Below are 20,435 nucleotides of genomic sequence, written 5' to 3' on the forward strand. Positions count from 1 at the left end.
CATACAGCTAGAATTGTTAAAGAATGGCATGAGGAACATTCTAATGAAGTTGAGCATCTCGTATGGCCGGCACAGTCCCCAGACCTCAACATTATTGAGCATTTATGGTCAGTTTTAGAGATTCAAGTAAGACGTCGATTTCCACCACCATCGTCTCTAAAAGAGTTGGAGGGTATTCTAACTGAAGAATGGCTTAAAATTCCTTTGGAAACAATTCCCAAGTTGTATGAATCAATACCTCGGAGAATTGAGGCTGTAATTGCCACAAAAGGCGGACCTACACCATATTAAATTATATTTTGTTGATTTTTTAAGGTGTTTCCATTATTTTGTCCAACCCCTGTACACTAGGTTACTGCACAGAGGTTTAAATCCAACTCACAATGTGCAGTATGTCACGCTTGCTGGAACACCCCACTACATCAACACCGCATCTGAGGCAGATCGAGTAACCTCTAATCATTGTGTTCTCTGTCTTGTCGACTCCCGCTGAGGAACTTCCACACTGTCTATATGTTCCTGAGTGTTTGTGTCTGATGTTAATGCCTGTGTCTCTGTGTGCAGGACGTGAACGACTCTTTCCTATAGATTTCATGGCACAGACGTGACAGACTGATTGATCACTCTGAAAACTGTTTGATTCCAGTCTCCGGCTCATCGATCGCAACATCTCTGAGTGGAGTCACACAAATAACGATAAAATGTCGCATTTCAAAGTAAGCTTCCGACACGTCATCTCGATAATCAGCTTGAAATGCCATTTGGGTAATTAAAAAAAATCCAACGTCTATGCAGTGATTCAGAGGTCTGATACACTCACATTAAGTTCCCTCCCACCTACTCAAACGACAGAAAAATCTGCACAAGCGTTGCACAACAGCTGTGTTCCTCTTCTTATTGCAAAAACATCACCCTCCCCACCCTTCTCTGTACAAAACAGAATAAAATACTGAGTCTGACACAAGGAACTGCTGTCGTTTAACTCTGACATCCTGCCATTTGCTTGAAAGTACTTCACTTCTTACAGGTTTTCACTCCAAACTCCTGATGGGATCATAAAGTACTGTATGTGGTTGTCTAAAATGATAGATGCTGCTGAAATATGATCACTGTTCTGAGTAGTGGTGGGATATATAGATGAACATAATGGAAGTAATTTTATATTTTTATGTAGTGCAGCTTGTGAAAACTTGATTTTAAGAACCTGGCATTTCTATTTAGTTACTTATTGATGAAGTAACCAGATGGAAATGCCTTTGTGTGGCTAAACCAGATATGGTAAATATATAGGATATGGGCTCCGAGGGAGTTTCCCAAGTGTGAAGAAAGGAAAGAACATCAAACACTCAAAGTTATGAGGTTCAGTGTGTGAATGCGCAGCTTGGGGTTACGTACTTTGGTTAACCCTGAACTCTGACTTAGAAAAGCAACCAACGCAGAGAAGCATTTTCAACAAAAAAAGTCGATTTCTAAACCAGTTAAGCATCATTCTGTGTCGTTCCTTTATGACTTTTTTCACACCTGGACAGTAACCTGAGAACAACTGACAGCTATGAGGCCTACACACAGACATAATAGACAGTATCACCTCTACCTGGCAGCTATAATGAAAGAGGGGGGGATTGTTTTCTTTCCTTCCATAACTCAGTCCCTGTTTTTTTTTTTTCCAGTCTCAACTTTAGGAATGAATTAGTTGATTCTGCAAGCTGATACACTCTTTTCCTTTTACAGCTCTACTGGGACTCAAGCTGCTTCTGTTCACACTAAAATGTTAAAACCACAAAAAATGCAGCACAGACACTTGACTGAGGAGCTAACGACTTCATTCAACGTCACTTAAAAACACACATATCACCTTTGGAAAGGTCCTGGAACTTGTCGCTGGTCTTCTTCTTCCTCCATTTCCAGGGTTTGAATAGTTTTCCTAATGACGACAACTTGCCTCGCTGCTGCCGTGATGCAGGGGCATTCTGGGTATTGGTGGCGCTGTCCACCACCATGTCACAGCTGGCCAGTGATGATGACTTCTCCAACCCATCAACTAGAGGACACACATAATAACACCAAACATGAGAAATCAGCTCTTAACTAACAACAACATTATTCATTTTAGGGTCCGATTAAGCAAAAATGAAAATCAACATGAAAAAGTACATTCGCACACATCATTTATAAAGTGGGCTCATTTTTTAGCTAAAGTTCTCTATTTTATGGAACTGTTATTCGTTGTAAAATATTATTTGTAGAAAAAAGTTACAACCGATTTTAGCAATTGTACTTTTTACACTATAGCCATAGCTCGAATTTGATGCTAAAAATTATGTTTATGTTTATGTTTATGCATTTGGCAGACGCTTTTTTCCAAAGCAACTTACAGGGGAAAACCAATCAAATCACTCAATCAATCAAATGTTATTTATATAGCACCAGATCACAACAAAAAAAGTTATCTCATGACACTTTATATATAGAGTTGGTCAAAACCAGACTCTAAATATCATAAAAACTCATATATCATAAAAACTTGAAAATGTATTCAGTCTGTTGATTATATGGATGATTAAGTTTCAAGTATTAGATTTTCATTCTTTTGTGAATTTTATTGATATTTATGAGTCTGAACATTTGTGAGTTGCTTAAAAGGCCCTGTCCATGTGTTACCACAAAAATATCAATTTTTAATTTTCAAGTTACTTAAAATTCAGATATTTGAAGCTTTCAGAAAGTATTTATCTTTTGATAGATTTTGGGTGATGCACACAATGGTAAAAAGTCGTCCATGTGTTACTATGGCAACCTGTCCACGTGTTACCACATTTTCATGTCAATAAAAACAGAGACTTTTCAATATTTTATTACAAATTTTATTTTCAGCATAGTTGAATGTAATATCTAATAGGTTTTGTCCTACTTGATGTCAATTTCATTCGACAACCGCATGTTTTGAATGTTTGAAGTTTAAAAAATTGATGTCCATTTCAAGTCCACGTGTTACTGAGCAGTAATTTGAGATTTTTCACCTAAAAATTTTATCTCCCTATATTTTGTTATACATAATGTTAAAGTGCTTATAAATAGCTACTCAAATATGTATAATACATGCATGTAAGTTACTCTGCTTACATGAGAGACTGTTGAACACGAAATGTGTCCTTGAACGGACCCTTTATCGGTGTTTACACAGCATGTCATGGTAAACTTTATGCATCAGATCAGTAGATCAGTTAATACAAAAACAAGCACATTGCATTCAGATCGCTGTATTCTATTAGTGTTAAAGCAGCAGCATCGATTTTATATTGGTTTCACATGAAGCTTGGAAGAGAAAGAAGAACTGGAAAAAGGTACGATTACAAGTCACAAGAGAATGAAACCAAAATGAAAACATATCAGACAGACTTTGGTTACACAGTGAAAAACACAGGTCAGTACATACATCCAATACCATTTAGTTGCACATCAACTATTACTCAACTGCCATATGGCCTTTTTTTTTTTTTTTTTTTTAAACTAACTATGAATTTGCCTAATTGTGATCATCTATTTCCAACATTATAATATTCGGCTTACACTATACCTATTGATCAATGACTCATTTCTGCAGTTACTTGTGTGCGTACAAATCCGTCTGTTTATTCAACTATATGTTAATAGATGCTCAGTATAGGAGACAATAAACACCTTTGGTTAAAAGATTAAAAGAGGAAAGAGATACTGGTTAAAAACTAACGTCATGAACCAGATCATCATTTCTAATCAGCACCAAAGCAGGATATTTTCCATCTGTGTCCCTGCATTTGCAGTGTGTGTGTGTGTGTGTGTGTCTTGGCTAGATCCATGTCCTTCCACTGCTCCTCCTCTTCCTGATGAAAGATTAGAAGAGCTGTGAAACTTCTGGAATACTGTGGACAGTCTGTGTATGTGTGTGTGTGAGTTGTGTGTGTGTGTGTTAAGAGGAAATGGACATGGCGGTGTGTGAGTGGTCAGAGTCAGGCAGGGGAAGGTTGTGGCTTTCCAGCGACACAGCACTGCTGAATCATTCAGGCACCCTCTGAGAGTATGAATCCCAGCAAAGATGAAAATATTTCTGATCATTTGAGCATCAAATCAGGAACCTACTCCCTAATTGTCACATCCCTTTATGTCCTCAAATTACATAATTCAATATCCATTGCAAATATTCATTAGAGGTCATAGGAAGTTCAAGCTGTTGCAGGTCTGTACATTTAGGAAGGAACATCCGAGTGTTAACAGCAGGTTGGCTGTGAGTGCTGTCGTCCTCAAACACTGGGTTTTATGCAAGAACCACTCATACTAACAAATGTGTTCTTAACTGATATGTATGAGTCAATCAGGACACCTTCAGGCATTTGTTATTTTTTTCCTATTGTGAATTTCCTTCCAGGTACAAGCACTGTCTGGAGCACATTTACAAGTGCTCCAGACACTAAATGATTGCATATTTTAATACTTTGAAGCAACACAAATTGCACCCTGACTACTTCCGTCATGTTTATGCAGGTCATTTACATAGTTTTCTGAAGATATGAGAATTTGTTGAATCTGTTGAGGCATATTTGCACAAGCCAATCAGCCTAAAAAAATAAAAATAAGAAAATAAGAGAAACTCAGATCGCAATATGAAAATGACATGCATGTCTATTTTATTGTAAAATTAGGAAATCTATCACAGATGTTGTTTACTCCTTATTTTCTATACTGTAGCAGATAACAGTTAGTTCACTCTTTAATTTTGATATAAACTAAGCTGTGCAATTACACTGAATAAACTCTGGCACCCCATAAATATATGTAATTTACCTGTGTTTACAGTATACTGCACTGGCCACTGAGGAAAATGCTTCTTTTTATCGTGCGAGCAGACTTTGTTGTATATCGACAAACTCAAACGTGAAATGTTGTGTTACATTTTGCTCTGTTGCACTCTGTAATTGACAGTATAAATGTTTTTTTTTTTTTATTACATGAGATTATATTATGGAATGTTTCTTGCAGGACACTAAATACTATTATCTATCATTTTGTGTATCTTTTGCATTTCTTATCATTTCTTAAGTCCACTATAAATAGCATCTAACTACAATCTCTCACAAAATACACTGACCTGCTGGTGTGTATAGCATCAGTTTTGTGTGTTTTAAAGTATCAACTGGAGATATTATATTTGCCATTTTTAATCAGTCCACATATTTAAAATATAGTATACTGAAGAATAACTAACAAACAAAAATGTGGTTGGTATCTTTGTATGGTGGGGCAGTGGATAGCACTAGTGCCTCACTGTACGAAGGTCCTGGGTTCGATTCCAACACTAGTTTGCATGTTCTCCTCATGTCTGCAGGGGTTCTATCAGGGTACTCCAACTTCCTCCCACCATCCAAACACATATGCACTGATAGGTTAACTGGTGCCCATAGGTGTGAATGTGAGACAAACTGTTTGTTTCTATTGGCTCTACAATGAACTGGTGACATGCCCAGGGTGTACCCCGCCATTCACCCATAAGTAGCTGAGATAGGCTCCAGCGACCCCCATGACCCTAGTGAGGATAAAGCAGGCACAGAAAATGAATGAATGAATGAAATGTGGTTGGTATAGTTACATAAGTCTGGGTGAGTTTTATCCCCATTCCTAACACACATAAACACGTTTTCTTATCCAGAAAAGTAATTTACGTAGGATACAGAGCAATACTTTGAATGCAGCCCAAGTGCTGATCTGAGCACATCTGTGTGTTAGTAATTACTGACACTAATGTTCCACGGGTTTATTAAAAAGGTAAAAAGGGTTTTAACCCTTTCATGCATAGCGTTCACTACAGTGGACAGTTATTCTACAGTTGTTCTCTTGTATATAGGGATGTAACGATAACAGGTATAGCGATAAACCACGGTCAAATTTCCGACGGTTAGTATTACCGTTTAAATTCTAATTATCATGATAACCGTGTTTGATTACTGCACTTTGAAAATCACAGTGATACTGCTCATTTCCTGGAGAGGCAGATCACTCTAACATGTTTTAAAATCCTCATTCTTTCAGCATATTTACATTTGTTCATTAAACAGTTCAGGAAAATATGATAGTGTTTCACTTTCTGTTTGTGTGTGTATACAATGGTGTATATGTGTGACATTGTGAATAATTTGATATGGAAAATGGTCAAACCAGCTCCACTATGACCTGTCCAACTACTTTTTTTCCCACTAAAAAAACGAGTCAGGAATCAATAGGAGAATTGATAAGGAATTGGATTGGTAAGCAGAATCGACAATGGCACTGATACTGACAAAATCCTATTAATTCCCACCCCTAGTGCAGACATCTCTTATGGTCATAAGCTGCCATTTTTAATGCACATTTGTATGTTTGTTGTTTACATGTTAATATTTCAATGTTTCTGCCAACAGAAAGTAGATTGTGCATGTTATTTCATTAGTTGTTGTTTTTTTTTTTTTTATCAAAATATAACTTTGTCACATTATTTCAGTGTGTGTATAAGTACTTTTTGAACATTTTGAGCACATTTCAACAATACCGCGATAATAATGATAACCATGATAATTTTGGTTGCAATAACCGAGATATGAAATTTTCATATCGTTACATCCCGACTTGCATATTCATGGGTTTTGCTATTTTAGTTCCATATCAACCAACACAGTGAACGCTCATGCATCATTCCATACACTGCAATTCATAACATGCCTGAGTGTAAATCAATTGCTTGTTATTGTTATTAGACTGTAATTAACAGGGTTTTTTTTTGTTTTTTTAACAAAAAGTTGTGTTTTTTTGCATGTTATCTCCATGACATGAGTAATGACTAGTATTAGAGTATGTTAAAATGTAATAAAACATCAGATTAGCTGCATGTTTATTTCACTGTTTTCACACCGTATATCAGTAAATACATTTCTTTGCTTCAAAAATTAAACGCATGGTGTCCAGCGGAGTGGACAATTTTGCAACTCCATGAAAAATAGATTCATAAAAATATTTTCAACTGCATTGTTTTTTTAATGCCTAGAGGAATCAGGAAAAAAAAAAAATCTTGATTAAGGCTCTTATAATTCATGCATGAAAGGGTTAAACTTAAAGGTGTATACAGCAAAACCTCCCAGATTTCACACAGACCAAAGGAAACACACTCAGCATGGTTTGCTATTTGATGCTGTATTAAATAACTAACTATAACAAACCAGTACTAACTGTAAGTATTACTATTAATTTAAGATTGCTTTTATGTTTAACTGTTTTATATTTATATACCTGCTTTCTGCACCTGCTTTTATCTGTTTTTAATATGTTTTATTTCTGTTTTCATCTGCTGTATGTAAAGTGTCTTTGAGTTCCATGAAAAGCGCTATACAAATAAAATGTATTATTATTATTATTATTATTATTATTATTATAAAATATTAACTATAATAAAGCACGTTTAGAGGGCAGAAATCTTACAGTTACAGTATGTGCTTACTGTTCCAATGAAATTAGATGAATGACTAGACGTCCATGCAATAAAGCATGAAGTGTTGAAGTAATCTTTAATATTTTCTCATAGGGCATATCTGGTGGAGAAAATCTATATTCTAACCTTCAGCTCAATTGAAAATGTCAATACTCTGCTGATTGGTTGGCACTTCCAGCACTGACGCTCTGCTGATGCCAATATGATCCTGGTGGCCATCTGGTGCTCAATAAGCCTCCCAGAAGGACATCAGCTGACACTGACGAGTATATATACGGCCCCTGTCGGCGGCGTGCTGCTGTTCCAGATGACAGATCGATGTGTTGTTTCACTAAGAGCAGACTGTTATCTCTGATATGAAGATAACGCTTGAAACACTTGCTAAAAGTCCTACCAGAGAAAGACCAGAATGAAGACAAAACCTTATCCCACAGCATCTAAAAAAGTAACTGAGGATATTCAAAGATGATGCGCAAAAGCATTTATAGTTTGTGTCAAATTCAGAAAAATCAATTCAGTGTAATTGCTCCAAATTGGATTTTCTTCACTTTAGACGCTAAACTTTCAAGGATGGAAAAACAGCTTAAAGAAAAATAAAAACATTAAGAGTAAGAAAATCATCAGGGAAAAAATGTCCTGTACATACTCTCCCCAGACACCAATTTAGTCGACACACACACACACACGTACACATACATACAGTACACACAAACTCTCATTTCCTGTTCCTGTGTTGATATCAAATCACAACAATAGGTGCAGCTGCTTTGTGCTGTTAATGATGGGAAAATCAGTAGCAGTGATTATCATCACCATTAGCCTAACGATTAAACCACTAGTGGGAACCGAAACAGGGACAATGGACGACTTATTACTAGCATGAAGGAGAGAGAAGAGAGAAATGTGCAAAGTGAAAGTAAAAGGAACGCAAAAAGAACAATAGGGGAATAAAGAACAAGAAGTGACAAGACTGGGTCGAAAAGATGAGACGGAAAATGACTTGTTTTTGTGAAGTTAATAGGTTGATTTGTCAGGTACAAGACACAGAGCTGTTACTTTTTTATTTTTACTGGAATCTGTTTGATTAATGCAACTGTAGATGAGAATGAGAATTCCTCCATCACAGTTTTTCATGACTAAGCATTTTATTTAATGTGTAAACAAACTACAGGTTGACTGAATGTGGATTTTTAGAAGAAAATATTATAAAAAAAATAGTCTGACAGAAAAGAAAAAAAACATATATTCAGCCCACCACCTATAAATTCTTTATGTACGTCTCAAATGGACTATTTTCACTTCATTAAAAACCAGGTGACTCTTGAACTGTACACTCTGGTCATCTGGCATCACTGCTCATCTGACTCAAAACCATTTATCAATAAATATGGGAATGAACATCGAACTACAACTAATTTGAGCTACATATTATTTTCCCTCAAAGTCAGTATTTTCAATTGAAAAGTGTCGAAAAAATTATTAGACCACCCTTGTTTTCTTCAATTTCTTGTTCAGTTTAATGCCTGGTACAACTAAAGGTACATTTGTTTGGACAAATATAATGATAACAACAAAAATAGCTCATAAGAGTTTAATTTCAGAGCTGATATCTAGCCATTTTCCATGGTTTTCTTGATAAAAAAAAACAAAATCACTTAAGTTCTTACATCAATATCCATGGTATTGTACTGACAAAAACAGTGCTTTTAGGCATTCCATGTATTCTTTTCTGTCTGTTTTAGTCACATGATACACCCAGGAGTAAGTACTTGATTGCATAACCATAATTTTTGATGACTTTTGATGGTCTAATATTTTTTTCCGCAACTGTATATTAAATCTCAGCAACTTAAGCCGATACTAACAGTTCAGAAAGTGTCCAAACGGTGCAATTTCTAAAACACATCACTAAAAATGCCTAAAATTAACCCATAAAGACAGTGCTGCCTTTGTAGCAGTTACCATAGGAATTTTTTTTCCTCTATTTAACCTTTCTTGAGTGATTTATCACCATTTACTCTAATATTATGCTCTGCATTTTGCATTTTTGAGTGAAATTCTGGTATTTTCCTGTATTTAATTTACATATTATGTGGATGTTCATTAAAGCTCAGATTAAAGTTGAAGGATATTATATCCAAAACAGGGAAAACTGAAGACAAAGATCATTTTTTTCTGCAAAATACATCATTAACTAAGTGTCTTGGGTCTTTATGGGTTAAGAGTGGAAATCTGTCATAATCATAGATGTGTGCATGTGCAACAAAATGTGTAAGTGCACTAAAGCTAATCCAAAACTCTGGTCTATTTTTATATTTGATAGCAGTTCATCACAGACACATAACTAAGACCTTCAAGGTTACGATTCGAGGCTGACGCATGACATGTAGCAATACAGGAAGTGTCTATTTGAGCACATGTGCAGTAATAGAGTGCACACGGAGATGATTTGAGCATGCTTATGTGCTCAAGTCATGAAGGAACAGAGGAAGTGACAGCATGAACTTGACCACTGTCAGCAAAAAGGCAGCTTAAGAAACAAGACAGTTCACCTTTAAAGCCAAAAAGGACGAATCTAAAACTGTCAAACACATAAGTGTGACCTTGACATTATATTTAGACATTTTCTGCATTTGAAAGAGACACTATACCACAGACAGGTTTCACTACAATGAATAAAACATAAGAAAATTCCCCCACTTCCTGTCTGCTATTTTAATCCAGTCAGTACTACGCAGTTTAACATGAGAAATCTAAAACAAAAAATAAAACCAATCTAGAATTTACAGCAAAATAATATTCACTACAGGTTGTGGTTAGGGTTAGGGTTAGGGTTAGTAGTGAATATTGAGTCCACATCCGCTTAAATCTAGGATAATATTACACATTACAGCTGCGGATTTCACACAGGAATCACAGTACTGCATTTTATTTTAAATGTGCTGACTAGAGTTGTCATACTAGAAGGGTGAGTCAGGGATTGGATATAAAGCAGCTGTGGCAAAGGGTGGGATAATCACAAACACAACTTGAAGCACAACAGGCATGTGAATGAAGTACTGGTAACTACACAGATCAGCCATAATTATGATACCACATGGCTAAACATATATTAACATACATGATCTATATATAATTAAAGACCACTTCCAGGACAGAATTATACTTAAATATTGTATAAATATTGGAAACTTGTAATCAAGAGAACTGGACTTGGGGGGAGTTGTTTTTCTTCTGTCTCTGTAAGTTTCTGCACAGTTTGTGAACATCCTATCATGATGATTTTGTCTTTGACTTGAAGTTAAAGTAGATGTGTGACAAAGCCTTTTTTTTTTCAGCTGTTATAGCAGGAACATGTGTTGAGGAGGAGGGGAAAGGGAGAGGCTTCCTTCCTTCACTGCGAGTCACCAGGGAGGGAAGAAGCGGACGTCAAGAACAGAGGAAGAACCATGAAAAAAGCCAAGAGAAACAAGACAGGAGAGAACGAGAAAAAAAAAGAGGGGGGAAGGAATTAGAGGTGGAAAACTGAGGTATAAATGTGTGAGAAGGAAAAAGATGGTAGAGGGAGAAGAAAGCGAGGAAAAAGCTGAAGCTGTTGGATGAGAGGGAAGGGAGGGGCCGGAGTGGGCACTGGCTACAGTTTTAACACTTGGGTCATTTCTTCCAGCCTGCAAATATTCCCATTTCTGTCCAACATAAGTAGGCCACGCAGTTTACAGCCCCTAGCAGCTTGTATCGTGTGAAAAGCAACAAACTAAAAACACAACTCGACTGCACTGGAACTTTTCTGTGTGTATGGCCATGGTCATTATTCATGTTATTAGTTTCATACTGATGATTTATGAGTATGCTGGCACACTTACTTCCCCCCTTCCTCTCAGTATCGTAAAATCAGCATTTAAAGCACATCACATCATTATGTAACCCGTAATGCGCCATGTGGAGCATTAACAATATAGATTATCATTACAGCCTCAGGTCCCTATGCATGTTGGCTTAAGTGCGCTACAAAACAGAGTGGTCAGTTTAGGCTCCTGAACCTAACTGCCTTTTAGTAGCATTGAATGTTTACTTTTATGGATAGTGAACAGACTATAAGGTCTTCATCCACACGGCAGAGAAACACTCAAGTATTGTACTGTTACGTAGGTGCAGGTGAGGTTTATGAACTACGCTCTAAGCATTTTCACTGTAGTTAAGTTTATTTATTTGCACATCACATAGAACACTGGCCAAAGGGCAAAATATCCTAGCTGAAAAATGCACTTTTTTGAGAAAACAAAACAAAAATGTTTCTGTTTTCTGGCAGAATGCTATCGATTGATGATACCCGATACATAATACAGGGTGGGGAAGCAAAATTTATAATATTTTGAGGCAGGGATTGAAAGACAGTGTATGACCAATTAGTTTATTGAAAGTCATGAGAATTTATTTGCCACAAGAAAATTTACATAATAGAAAATGTTTTTATTCTATGTGTCCTCCTTCTTTCTCAATAACTGCCTTCACACACTTCCTGAAACTTGCGCAAGTGTTCCTCAAATATTCGGGTGACAACTTCTCCCATTCTTCTTTAATAGTATCTTCCAGACTTTCTCGTAATAGTTTTGCTCATAGTCATTCTCTTCTTTACATTATAAACAGTCTTTATGGACACTCCAACTATTTTTGAAATCTCCTTTGGTGTGACGAGTGCATTCAGCAAATCACACACTCTTTGACGTTTGCTTTCCTGATTACTCATATGGGCAAAAGTTTCTGAAAAGGTATGGATAATAGTGTTAGGTATGATTATGACATCAATATATGTTTGGTTTCAAAACAACTGACGTAGTGCCTGTTGAGAAAAAACAACTAAATGTTCATTGTAAATTTTGCTTCCCCACCCTGTACACCATTTTGGACAGTGTTTTCAAGTAGGACTTGAAGCTCTGAGATGAACATTTTGAGTAAAACCCAGCCTCATCCATTTACTACATTAATCCAAAGCAATACTGTGTGTAGAAAACTACAGCCAAATAGTACCTGTGACTTGGACCCAAAGACAATATTTTGGACTATATTACTATTTACAAATACATAGCATTCTGCAAGAAAACAAGATTTTTATTTTTTTTTTTTTTTTTTTCAGTTAGGTTTTGCTGTTCTGCCATCATTATGCAAATACTTCCATTCAGAAATAAGACAAAAATCCTATAGAAAGCCACAGAACTAATCAAAATACTAGCATCAATAGGACACAATAAAGAGAAAAAACAAACCTCCTATAAGAAAAATGTACTTTTTTGAGAAAAAACATGAAACACTGTATCATATATCTTGTAGTGATGAGTGAACCTATAACATAACAAGAATGCTACTTGCTGATTCTCAATAAATAATACAATATTTGGACTTTATTACTATTTACAAATTCCGTTCTGCAAGAAAACAATACTTTTTTTTAGTTTCCTCAAAAAAGTGCATTTTACGTTTTGCTCCTCTGCCATCGTTTTGCAAATACTTCCCATAAGAAATAAGACAGCATTCATATAGAAACTCACAGAAGTAAAGCATCAACATGACACAAATAAGAGACAAAACATCGTAGTGTACATAAGGTAGAAGCACAGGTCTATGTGTTGATCATCCTTGTTGACCGACATCAGCTATCGACAATCAAGACATTTCATCAGCAGCAGCGGCCGTCAAGTGTGCAAAGTTAAAGTGAATTTTTTCTAATTAAAATTCCTGTGTTTCCCTGTCACTAAATGGGGGAAAATAACCACAACATCAGTACTGGTCCAGTTCTCAACCACTGAATATGCAACATATTTCACCAACTATCAACAGTAGTGGGGAACAATAATAGACTGTTGTATTTATTGGTAGACAAACCACATTAAGATACAGGACTGAGAGGTATATTAGACCCCTCATGCCCCAGCTCTGCCGTCAGACTCTACAGCACCTCAGTCTGATGACTCAAAAGACTGATGATAGCTTGTTTATCAACTCCATTTTTCACTAGGTTTCTATTTCTAATGATATGATAGACAAAATGTAAACTAATAATAATGCTATCTGTGTTGTACTACAGCTAAAATGCTCAACATGTACTTTTTCTTTCTGTCAACAGCTCTGCCATCTCTGAAATGCAGACAGGAATAGCATGTTTCACGTTTTACTAAAGCAAATAACTGAATAGAGAAATATCAGCGTCATTCAGCCAGCATATTTACACAAAATATATCTAAAAAAATCAATCCAGAGATGGCAGGACACTGGACTGGAAGTAGAATCACACCCTCAATGTGTCATTTTATCTCATTTATCAGTGAGTCAAAAAATGGTGAAAAACAGCAAAACCCTATTATATAATAACTAATGAGACTTTAAAGTGTATTTATGTTAAAAATCCAGAGGTATATATATCCAACCCTTCTGGGGGAAAGTTCACTCAGCTCTCTGTGATGTGCTGGGCTATGCAATCCCAAATTCTTGTCTTGTTCTGTACCTCAGACATTTGGAAGAATCAGTGCATAAAGAAGACAGATATCTTGTCAATGATATCTTGGCAATAACAAAGAACTGGCTTAAGACTGATGCTCCGTCTTATAAACGGTGGATTTCAGTCATAGATGATATACTTGTCATGGAACATCTGACATATAAACTGAAGTTAAAAGAAAATCTCTTTATGAAAAACTGGGGAAAATGGCTGACATTCAGAGACAAATGTATCTATTAAGGGTCCTTAATATTCTGACATTAACACAGGCTGTTATTTTCATCTGTTTGTTTTTCTGTTCTTTTGCTCTTCCTGCTCCTCAACCTGAAGAGATTGTATTGTATTGTTAAAAATTGAGAAATAAAAATTGTTAAAAAAAAAAAAAAAAAATCCAGAGATATGCAGCAATCTGTGTTTACTTTGAAGGCTTTTTTTTTTTTTTTTTTTTTACATCAGATGCTGAGATTTAAGACCTGCACATACGTATAAGTCACATGAACCGAAGAGAATAAACAAACAAAGGGATTTGGGTCCATTTCATTTCAGGAGCACTCATGAAAACCTAAGGGAAATCCCAAACAGATATGAGAAGCCTGACACTTCTTTTTTTTTATCTACTTGGAAAAACTGTCAAAACCCCAAAATAAACTAAGTTATGAAACTTCCTGTTAACCCATGATAAGGAAGAGTGAGTCTGATATTTGCAAGCATTATGGGCTCTTGTATAATAGGTGAATTAAATGGGATGAATAGGCTTTAGGATGGGGGCCTCTGGTTCATTTCCACACTTTGAGGATCTTTAGTGGGGAAACAAAACCAGTTCAGCTCGTCTGGATCCATGTCAAACCCTATGATAATATGTATAAACCCCCTTAAATCTGCAGCCCATTCCCCAGTATTAACAACAGCTTTTCAACCCAGTGGCAGCCTGTTTTCACACGGACTGTTTCTGCTTTAACAACAGTTAGGTAACAGAGCCAGCGGTAAATTTAGAAGCAGATCTGATACTGATGCATGAGCGCGTAAAGTCATCTAAGATAGTGCACTTCCAGTTTGCAGGAAAAGCTTATTTACTGCGATCGGAGTGGGTGTTTTGATCCGATCTTACACAGAAATGTAGAAGAAAGAAAAAAAAAAAAAAGACGCAGACTTCCTGAATAAAGATAGCGGAATGTGTGCGCAAGGGAGGGAGGCTGCACCGACACAGACGCACACACACATACGCACACACACGTACACACACGGACACACACTCACCGCTAGCTGTCTGAGACACGGCAGAGACAGCAGCCTGACCCATATTCAGCTTCTCCGGACGACCAATCGGGCCGGACCGGGCCAAAAACCCACGATCACGGCCTGGGATCCGTGCGTAAATCCGGTGCGCGGACGTTCATTTCTAAAAAGTTGCACAGCGCGATGGCTGAGTCGCTGGAAACTTGGTTCACTGACTGACTGGGTCGCTACTACGTCGTAACTTCCCCTCCCACCCCTTCTCCTCCTGTGAGCCAGCAGCTGAAGAATGCCTCTCATTCCTCTATGCAGATTAGAGGCGCTGCTGGGGTCAAAGGGTGAAGGGGTCTGGCACCTTCAGCCACTGGGTGACACCGGCCTGGAGCACAAAAAGGACTGACAGGGATTAAAAAAATACTACAAAAACAAAAACATGGCCTATTCTCAGTAGGATAGTTAGACTTTATCAATGGAAATTATGATTTACTAATAGAATTATGCAAGAAAACGAGTACATTTGTTTAGTTTTTTCCATAAAGTGCATTTGGAGGTTTGGCTCTAGGTCATCATTATGCAAATACTTCCCTGGAGAAATTAGACAACAATCAAAGCCACAGAAGTAAACAAAATGCTATGTTAACCATGATGGTGTATTTCTTGTAGTCATGAGTAAACCTATAAACCAACAACGATGCTACTTGCTGATTCTTAATTAAAAAAATACAATATTTTGGACTATATTACTATTTACGACTACCATTCTGAAAAAAAAAAAAACATGTTTTTTTTGTTTGTTTCATCAAAAAACATGTATTTTTCACATGGGATGTTTTGCTCTTCAGCCACTGGGTGACACCGGCCAGGAGCACAAAAAGGACTGACAGGGATAAAAAATAAAAAAAAATACTACAAAAACAAAAACATGGCCTATTCTCAGTAGGATAGTTAGACTTTATCAATGGAAATTATGATTTACTGATAGAATTATGCAAGAAAACAAGTACATTTGTTTAGTTTTCTGCATAAAGTGCATTTGGAGGTTTGGCTCTTCGGTCATCATTATGCAAATACTTCCCTGGAGAAATTAGACAACAATCAAAGCCACAGAAGTAAACAAAATGCTATGTTAACCATGATGGTATCATATTTCTTGTAGTCATGAGTAAACCTATAAACCAACAATGATGCTACTTGCTGATTCTCAATAAATAATTTAGTATTTTGGACTATATTACTATTTACAAATGCCACTGAAAAAATCAGTTTCATCAAAAATGTGTATTTTTCACATGGAAGGTACAAATAAGACAACAATCAAATAAAAAGCCACAGAAGTAACTAAAATGACACAAAAATAGAAAAAAATAAATCACCTAACTGAAAAATGTACCTTTTTGTGAAAACAAAAAGCATTCTGCAAAATGTGAACCATATTTCTTGTAGAGATGAGTAAAACTATAAACCAACAAGAATGCTACTTGCGGATTCTTAATAAAAAATACAATATTTTGGACTATGTTACTATTTACAACTACCATTCTGAAAAAAAAAAAAAACATGTTTTTTTTTTTTTGTTTCATCGAAAACATGTATTTTTCACATGGGATGTTTTGGCTCTTCAGCCAGTGGGTGACACTGGCCAGGAGCACAAAAAGGACTGACAGGGATTTAAAAAAAACACTAGAAAAGCAAAACATGGCCTATTCTCAGTAGGATATGTTGACTTTATCAATGGAAACTGTGATTTACTAATATAATTCTGCAAGAAAAAAATTACATTTGTTTAGTTTCCTCTAAAAAGTGCATTCGGAGGTTTGGCTCTTCTGTCATTATCATGCAAATACTTCCCTGAAGAAATTGGACAACAATCAAAGCCACAGAAATAAATAAAATGCCATGTGAACTATTGTATCATATTTCCTGTAGTGATGAGTAAACCTGTAAAACAACAATAATGGTACTTGCTGATTCTTAATAAATAATACAATATTTTGGGCAATATTACTATTTACAAATACCGTTCTGCAAGAAAACAACAAGATTTTTTTTTTAGTTTCATCAAAAAAACATGTATTTGTCACATGGGAGGTTTGGCTCTTCCATAATCATTATGCAAATGCTTCCCCCAAAGAAATAAGACAACAATCAAACAGAAAGCCGCAGAAGTAAACAAAATGCTAACGTCATTATGATACAATAAAGAAACTTTCACACACTGTGCATCCCCACCTCTTAACTGCTGAATATCTCACCAACTATCAATATTAGTGGTGAATAATGGGAGACTATTGTATTTGTAATGACTAACCTCATTAAGATGCAGGATATTAGACCCTTCATGCCCTCTGCCATCAGATTCTACAACATCTTAGTCTGATGACTCAGAAGACTGATGATTATTTGTTTGGTTTTTAATTTTGTTTTTCCTCAACTTACGTAAAAAGTGAATTTCCCCTGGGTATCAGTATAGTCCATCTGTATCTGCGTCTGTAACACAGTTAAAGTACTGAACGTGTACTTTTTCTGTATGTCAATGGCTCTATCGTCTCTGAAAGGGTTCTGCAAGAATGCTACTTGTTGATTCCCAATAAATAACACACTATTTCAGACTATATTACAATTTACAAATAGCGTTCTACAAGAAAACAACAAGATTTGTTTAGTTTTATCAAAAAAGTACATTATTCAGATACGAGGTTTTGCTCTTCATCCATTGTTATGCAAATATTTCCCTTAAGAAATAAAACAAAAATCATATAGAAAGCCACAGAACTAATCAAAAATACTGACATCAATATGACAGATATGGATAGTGGACAGACTAAGGTCTTCAGACACACAGCAGAGAAATACACAAGTATTGTACAGTTACACAGCTGCAGGTGAGGATTATGAACTACGCTCTGAGCATTTTCACTGTAGTTAAGTTTATTTATTTGTACGTCACATACAACACTGACTGAAGAGCAAAACATCCTATCTGAAAAATGCACTTTTTGAGAAAACAAAAAAGTAGATTTTCTGTTTTCTGGCAGAATTCTATTGGTTAATGACCCCAATAAATAATACACTGTTTTGGACAGAGTTTTGAAGTAGGACTTGAAGCTCAGAGATGAACATTTGGAGTAAAACCCAGTATCTCATCCATTCAATACATTAATCCAAACCAATACTGTATCTAGGAAACTATAGCTAAAGGACCCACATTTGGTGAAGTTTCACTATCTTTGTTTAGGGCAGCTTTTATGTTGCTTTAAGACTACTGTTACAAAAAAATGGAAACTAAATACATGAGTAAGTATTGTGACTATAGTTGTCACCTGGAGTTGTGTCACTGCCTGATGATGCTGTGGAACAAAAATGTCTTATTTTGAAACATCACACAGATGATGCCCCATGACTTCCTTTTACTGATTTCCTGTACATCTGTGACAAAAGACATGCTTAAGGCTCACACCTTTTCTCAGTTCTCAGAATTTTTGGTTTAATTTTATCTCCTGATTTCATGTAAAGTATTTAGTTGAAGTCACTGGTGTTACCAACTTTGGCATCAGGGAACTGTATTAAAAATAGAAATGGATAAAGTCAGATATTTTAGTTGACATAATGCAGGGGTGTCAAACTCATTTTCTTCCGGGGGCCACATTCAGCCCAATTTAATCTGAAGTGGGCCAGACCAGTAAAATAATAGCATTATAGCCAGTAAATAATGACAACTCCAAATTGTTTTGGAGCAAAAAATAACATTAAATTATGCCAATATTTACATTTACAAACTATCCAAACAAAAAGGATGTGAATAAACTGAAAAAATTGAAATTTGTTAAGAAATATAAGTACAATTTTATCAATATTATGCCTCGACTTATCATTTATGGGCTACATATTCATTACAGATCAGATCTGCAAAGACACAAAACATTTAGTAACAAGCAGAATATTGTTAAAATTACACTTAATTTCCTTTAGACATGTCAGGTTGTTCATATTTGTTCAGGTTATTCACATTTTACTGTTAAAGGGTAGTTTGTTAATGTAAATATTTTTATACTTTAATGTTTTTTGCACTAAATCAAAGAGAAAAAAATGGTGTTATTATTTATAGGTCATTACGATATTATTTTTGAGTTCGATGCCCTAACTTGCACTTTGCCAATTCATCCCGCGGGCCGGATTGGAACCTTTGGCGGGCCGGTTTTGGCCCCCGGGCCACATGTTTGACACCTGTGGTATAATGTCATTAACAACATATGTGATTGGATTACTTGTGGCCTTTTTGTAAAGTGGATTTCTAATTAAATGTTTTTCAGTTAATTCACACAGCCAATTATAACTATGTATTTAAGCAGTTTCTTTTTTTTGTCTGGGAAAAGATGTACATTTTTAGACATTTTGGCATCCAAAAATGGACGTCCATGTAGAATGACCTAATGTGATAATGTCAAACAGTAAAATGAAGTTAATGTATAGAAATAAAAGAACTAGTTTGGTTGCTCTGACTGATATATTATCATTGGCTCTGTTGGCTGTGGAGTTGGTTTGAACTACTTTATAAACAGTTTTTCTTTTATATACAGGGAGGCCAAATAAATCTGAGCGTTCATGAGATAGTTAATGGGAGAAGCTTTCTGTAAGGCATCACAAGCCAAAACACTTGGAAATCAATGTTTTAATGTTTAACTTGGCTGGTATTTTCCATCCTATAACCTGATCTGAGTGGACTAAAAGGTGCAGTATTTCTCTGTAAAATATAATGGAGTCAAGTATAAAGTAGTCCAAGCACCTCAAACCTGCACTTACAGTACAGTACATGAGTAAAAGTACATAATTACATTCTACCACTGTCTGCACATAGATAGTGCTATCACTGAGCTCTAAAAATAAATCCTTTGACGCAGTTAGAGATAAAACAAGGAAATTATAAAGTGGCCCATTAATTATGTCATCCTGTGTCCCCGGCTGATAAACATATCTATATTACACATGATCATACTGTTATATATTATATTCTGTTGCAGCGATGTTGTTCCTAGTCAAATCTTCTCATCTAAATGTTGTACAATAGCAACCTATGAAACTAATTAAAACGAAAAAACAACAATATTTTTATACTGAAATAGGCTATAGCATCCCTAGAGTGCTGGGAATACTGGTGCATTGCAAGTGATATTTAACACTCTGTCTCTCTTTTTCTTTTACTCCACTTTATTTTATGTT

At 35.9% G+C, this 20,435-nt stretch overlaps 1 protein-coding gene across 4 annotated transcripts in view; it reads right to left on the reverse strand.

Moving 5' to 3' along the window:
• The window catches only part of phactr2 (phosphatase and actin regulator 2), a 65,360-nt gene that overhangs the window by 23,479 nt on the left and 21,446 nt on the right, over positions 1-20,435 (reverse strand). For 3 of the 4 annotated variants that reach the window (XM_030156318.1, XM_030156314.1, XM_030156317.1), the window contains exon 2: positions 1,856-2,041. In XM_030156318.1, coding sequence (XP_030012178.1) covers positions 1,856-2,041 — 186 coding nt within the window. Of the gene's footprint in view, positions 1-1,855; positions 2,042-15,242; positions 15,438-20,435 lie in introns of those variants that run through there. The other variant, XM_030156316.1, reaches the window with a different exon arrangement.

The sequence above is a fragment of the Sphaeramia orbicularis genome, chromosome 15 (genome assembly GCF_902148855.1).
Source record: "Sphaeramia orbicularis chromosome 15, fSphaOr1.1, whole genome shotgun sequence".
Lineage (NCBI taxonomy): Eukaryota > Metazoa > Chordata > Actinopteri > Kurtiformes > Apogonidae > Sphaeramia > Sphaeramia orbicularis.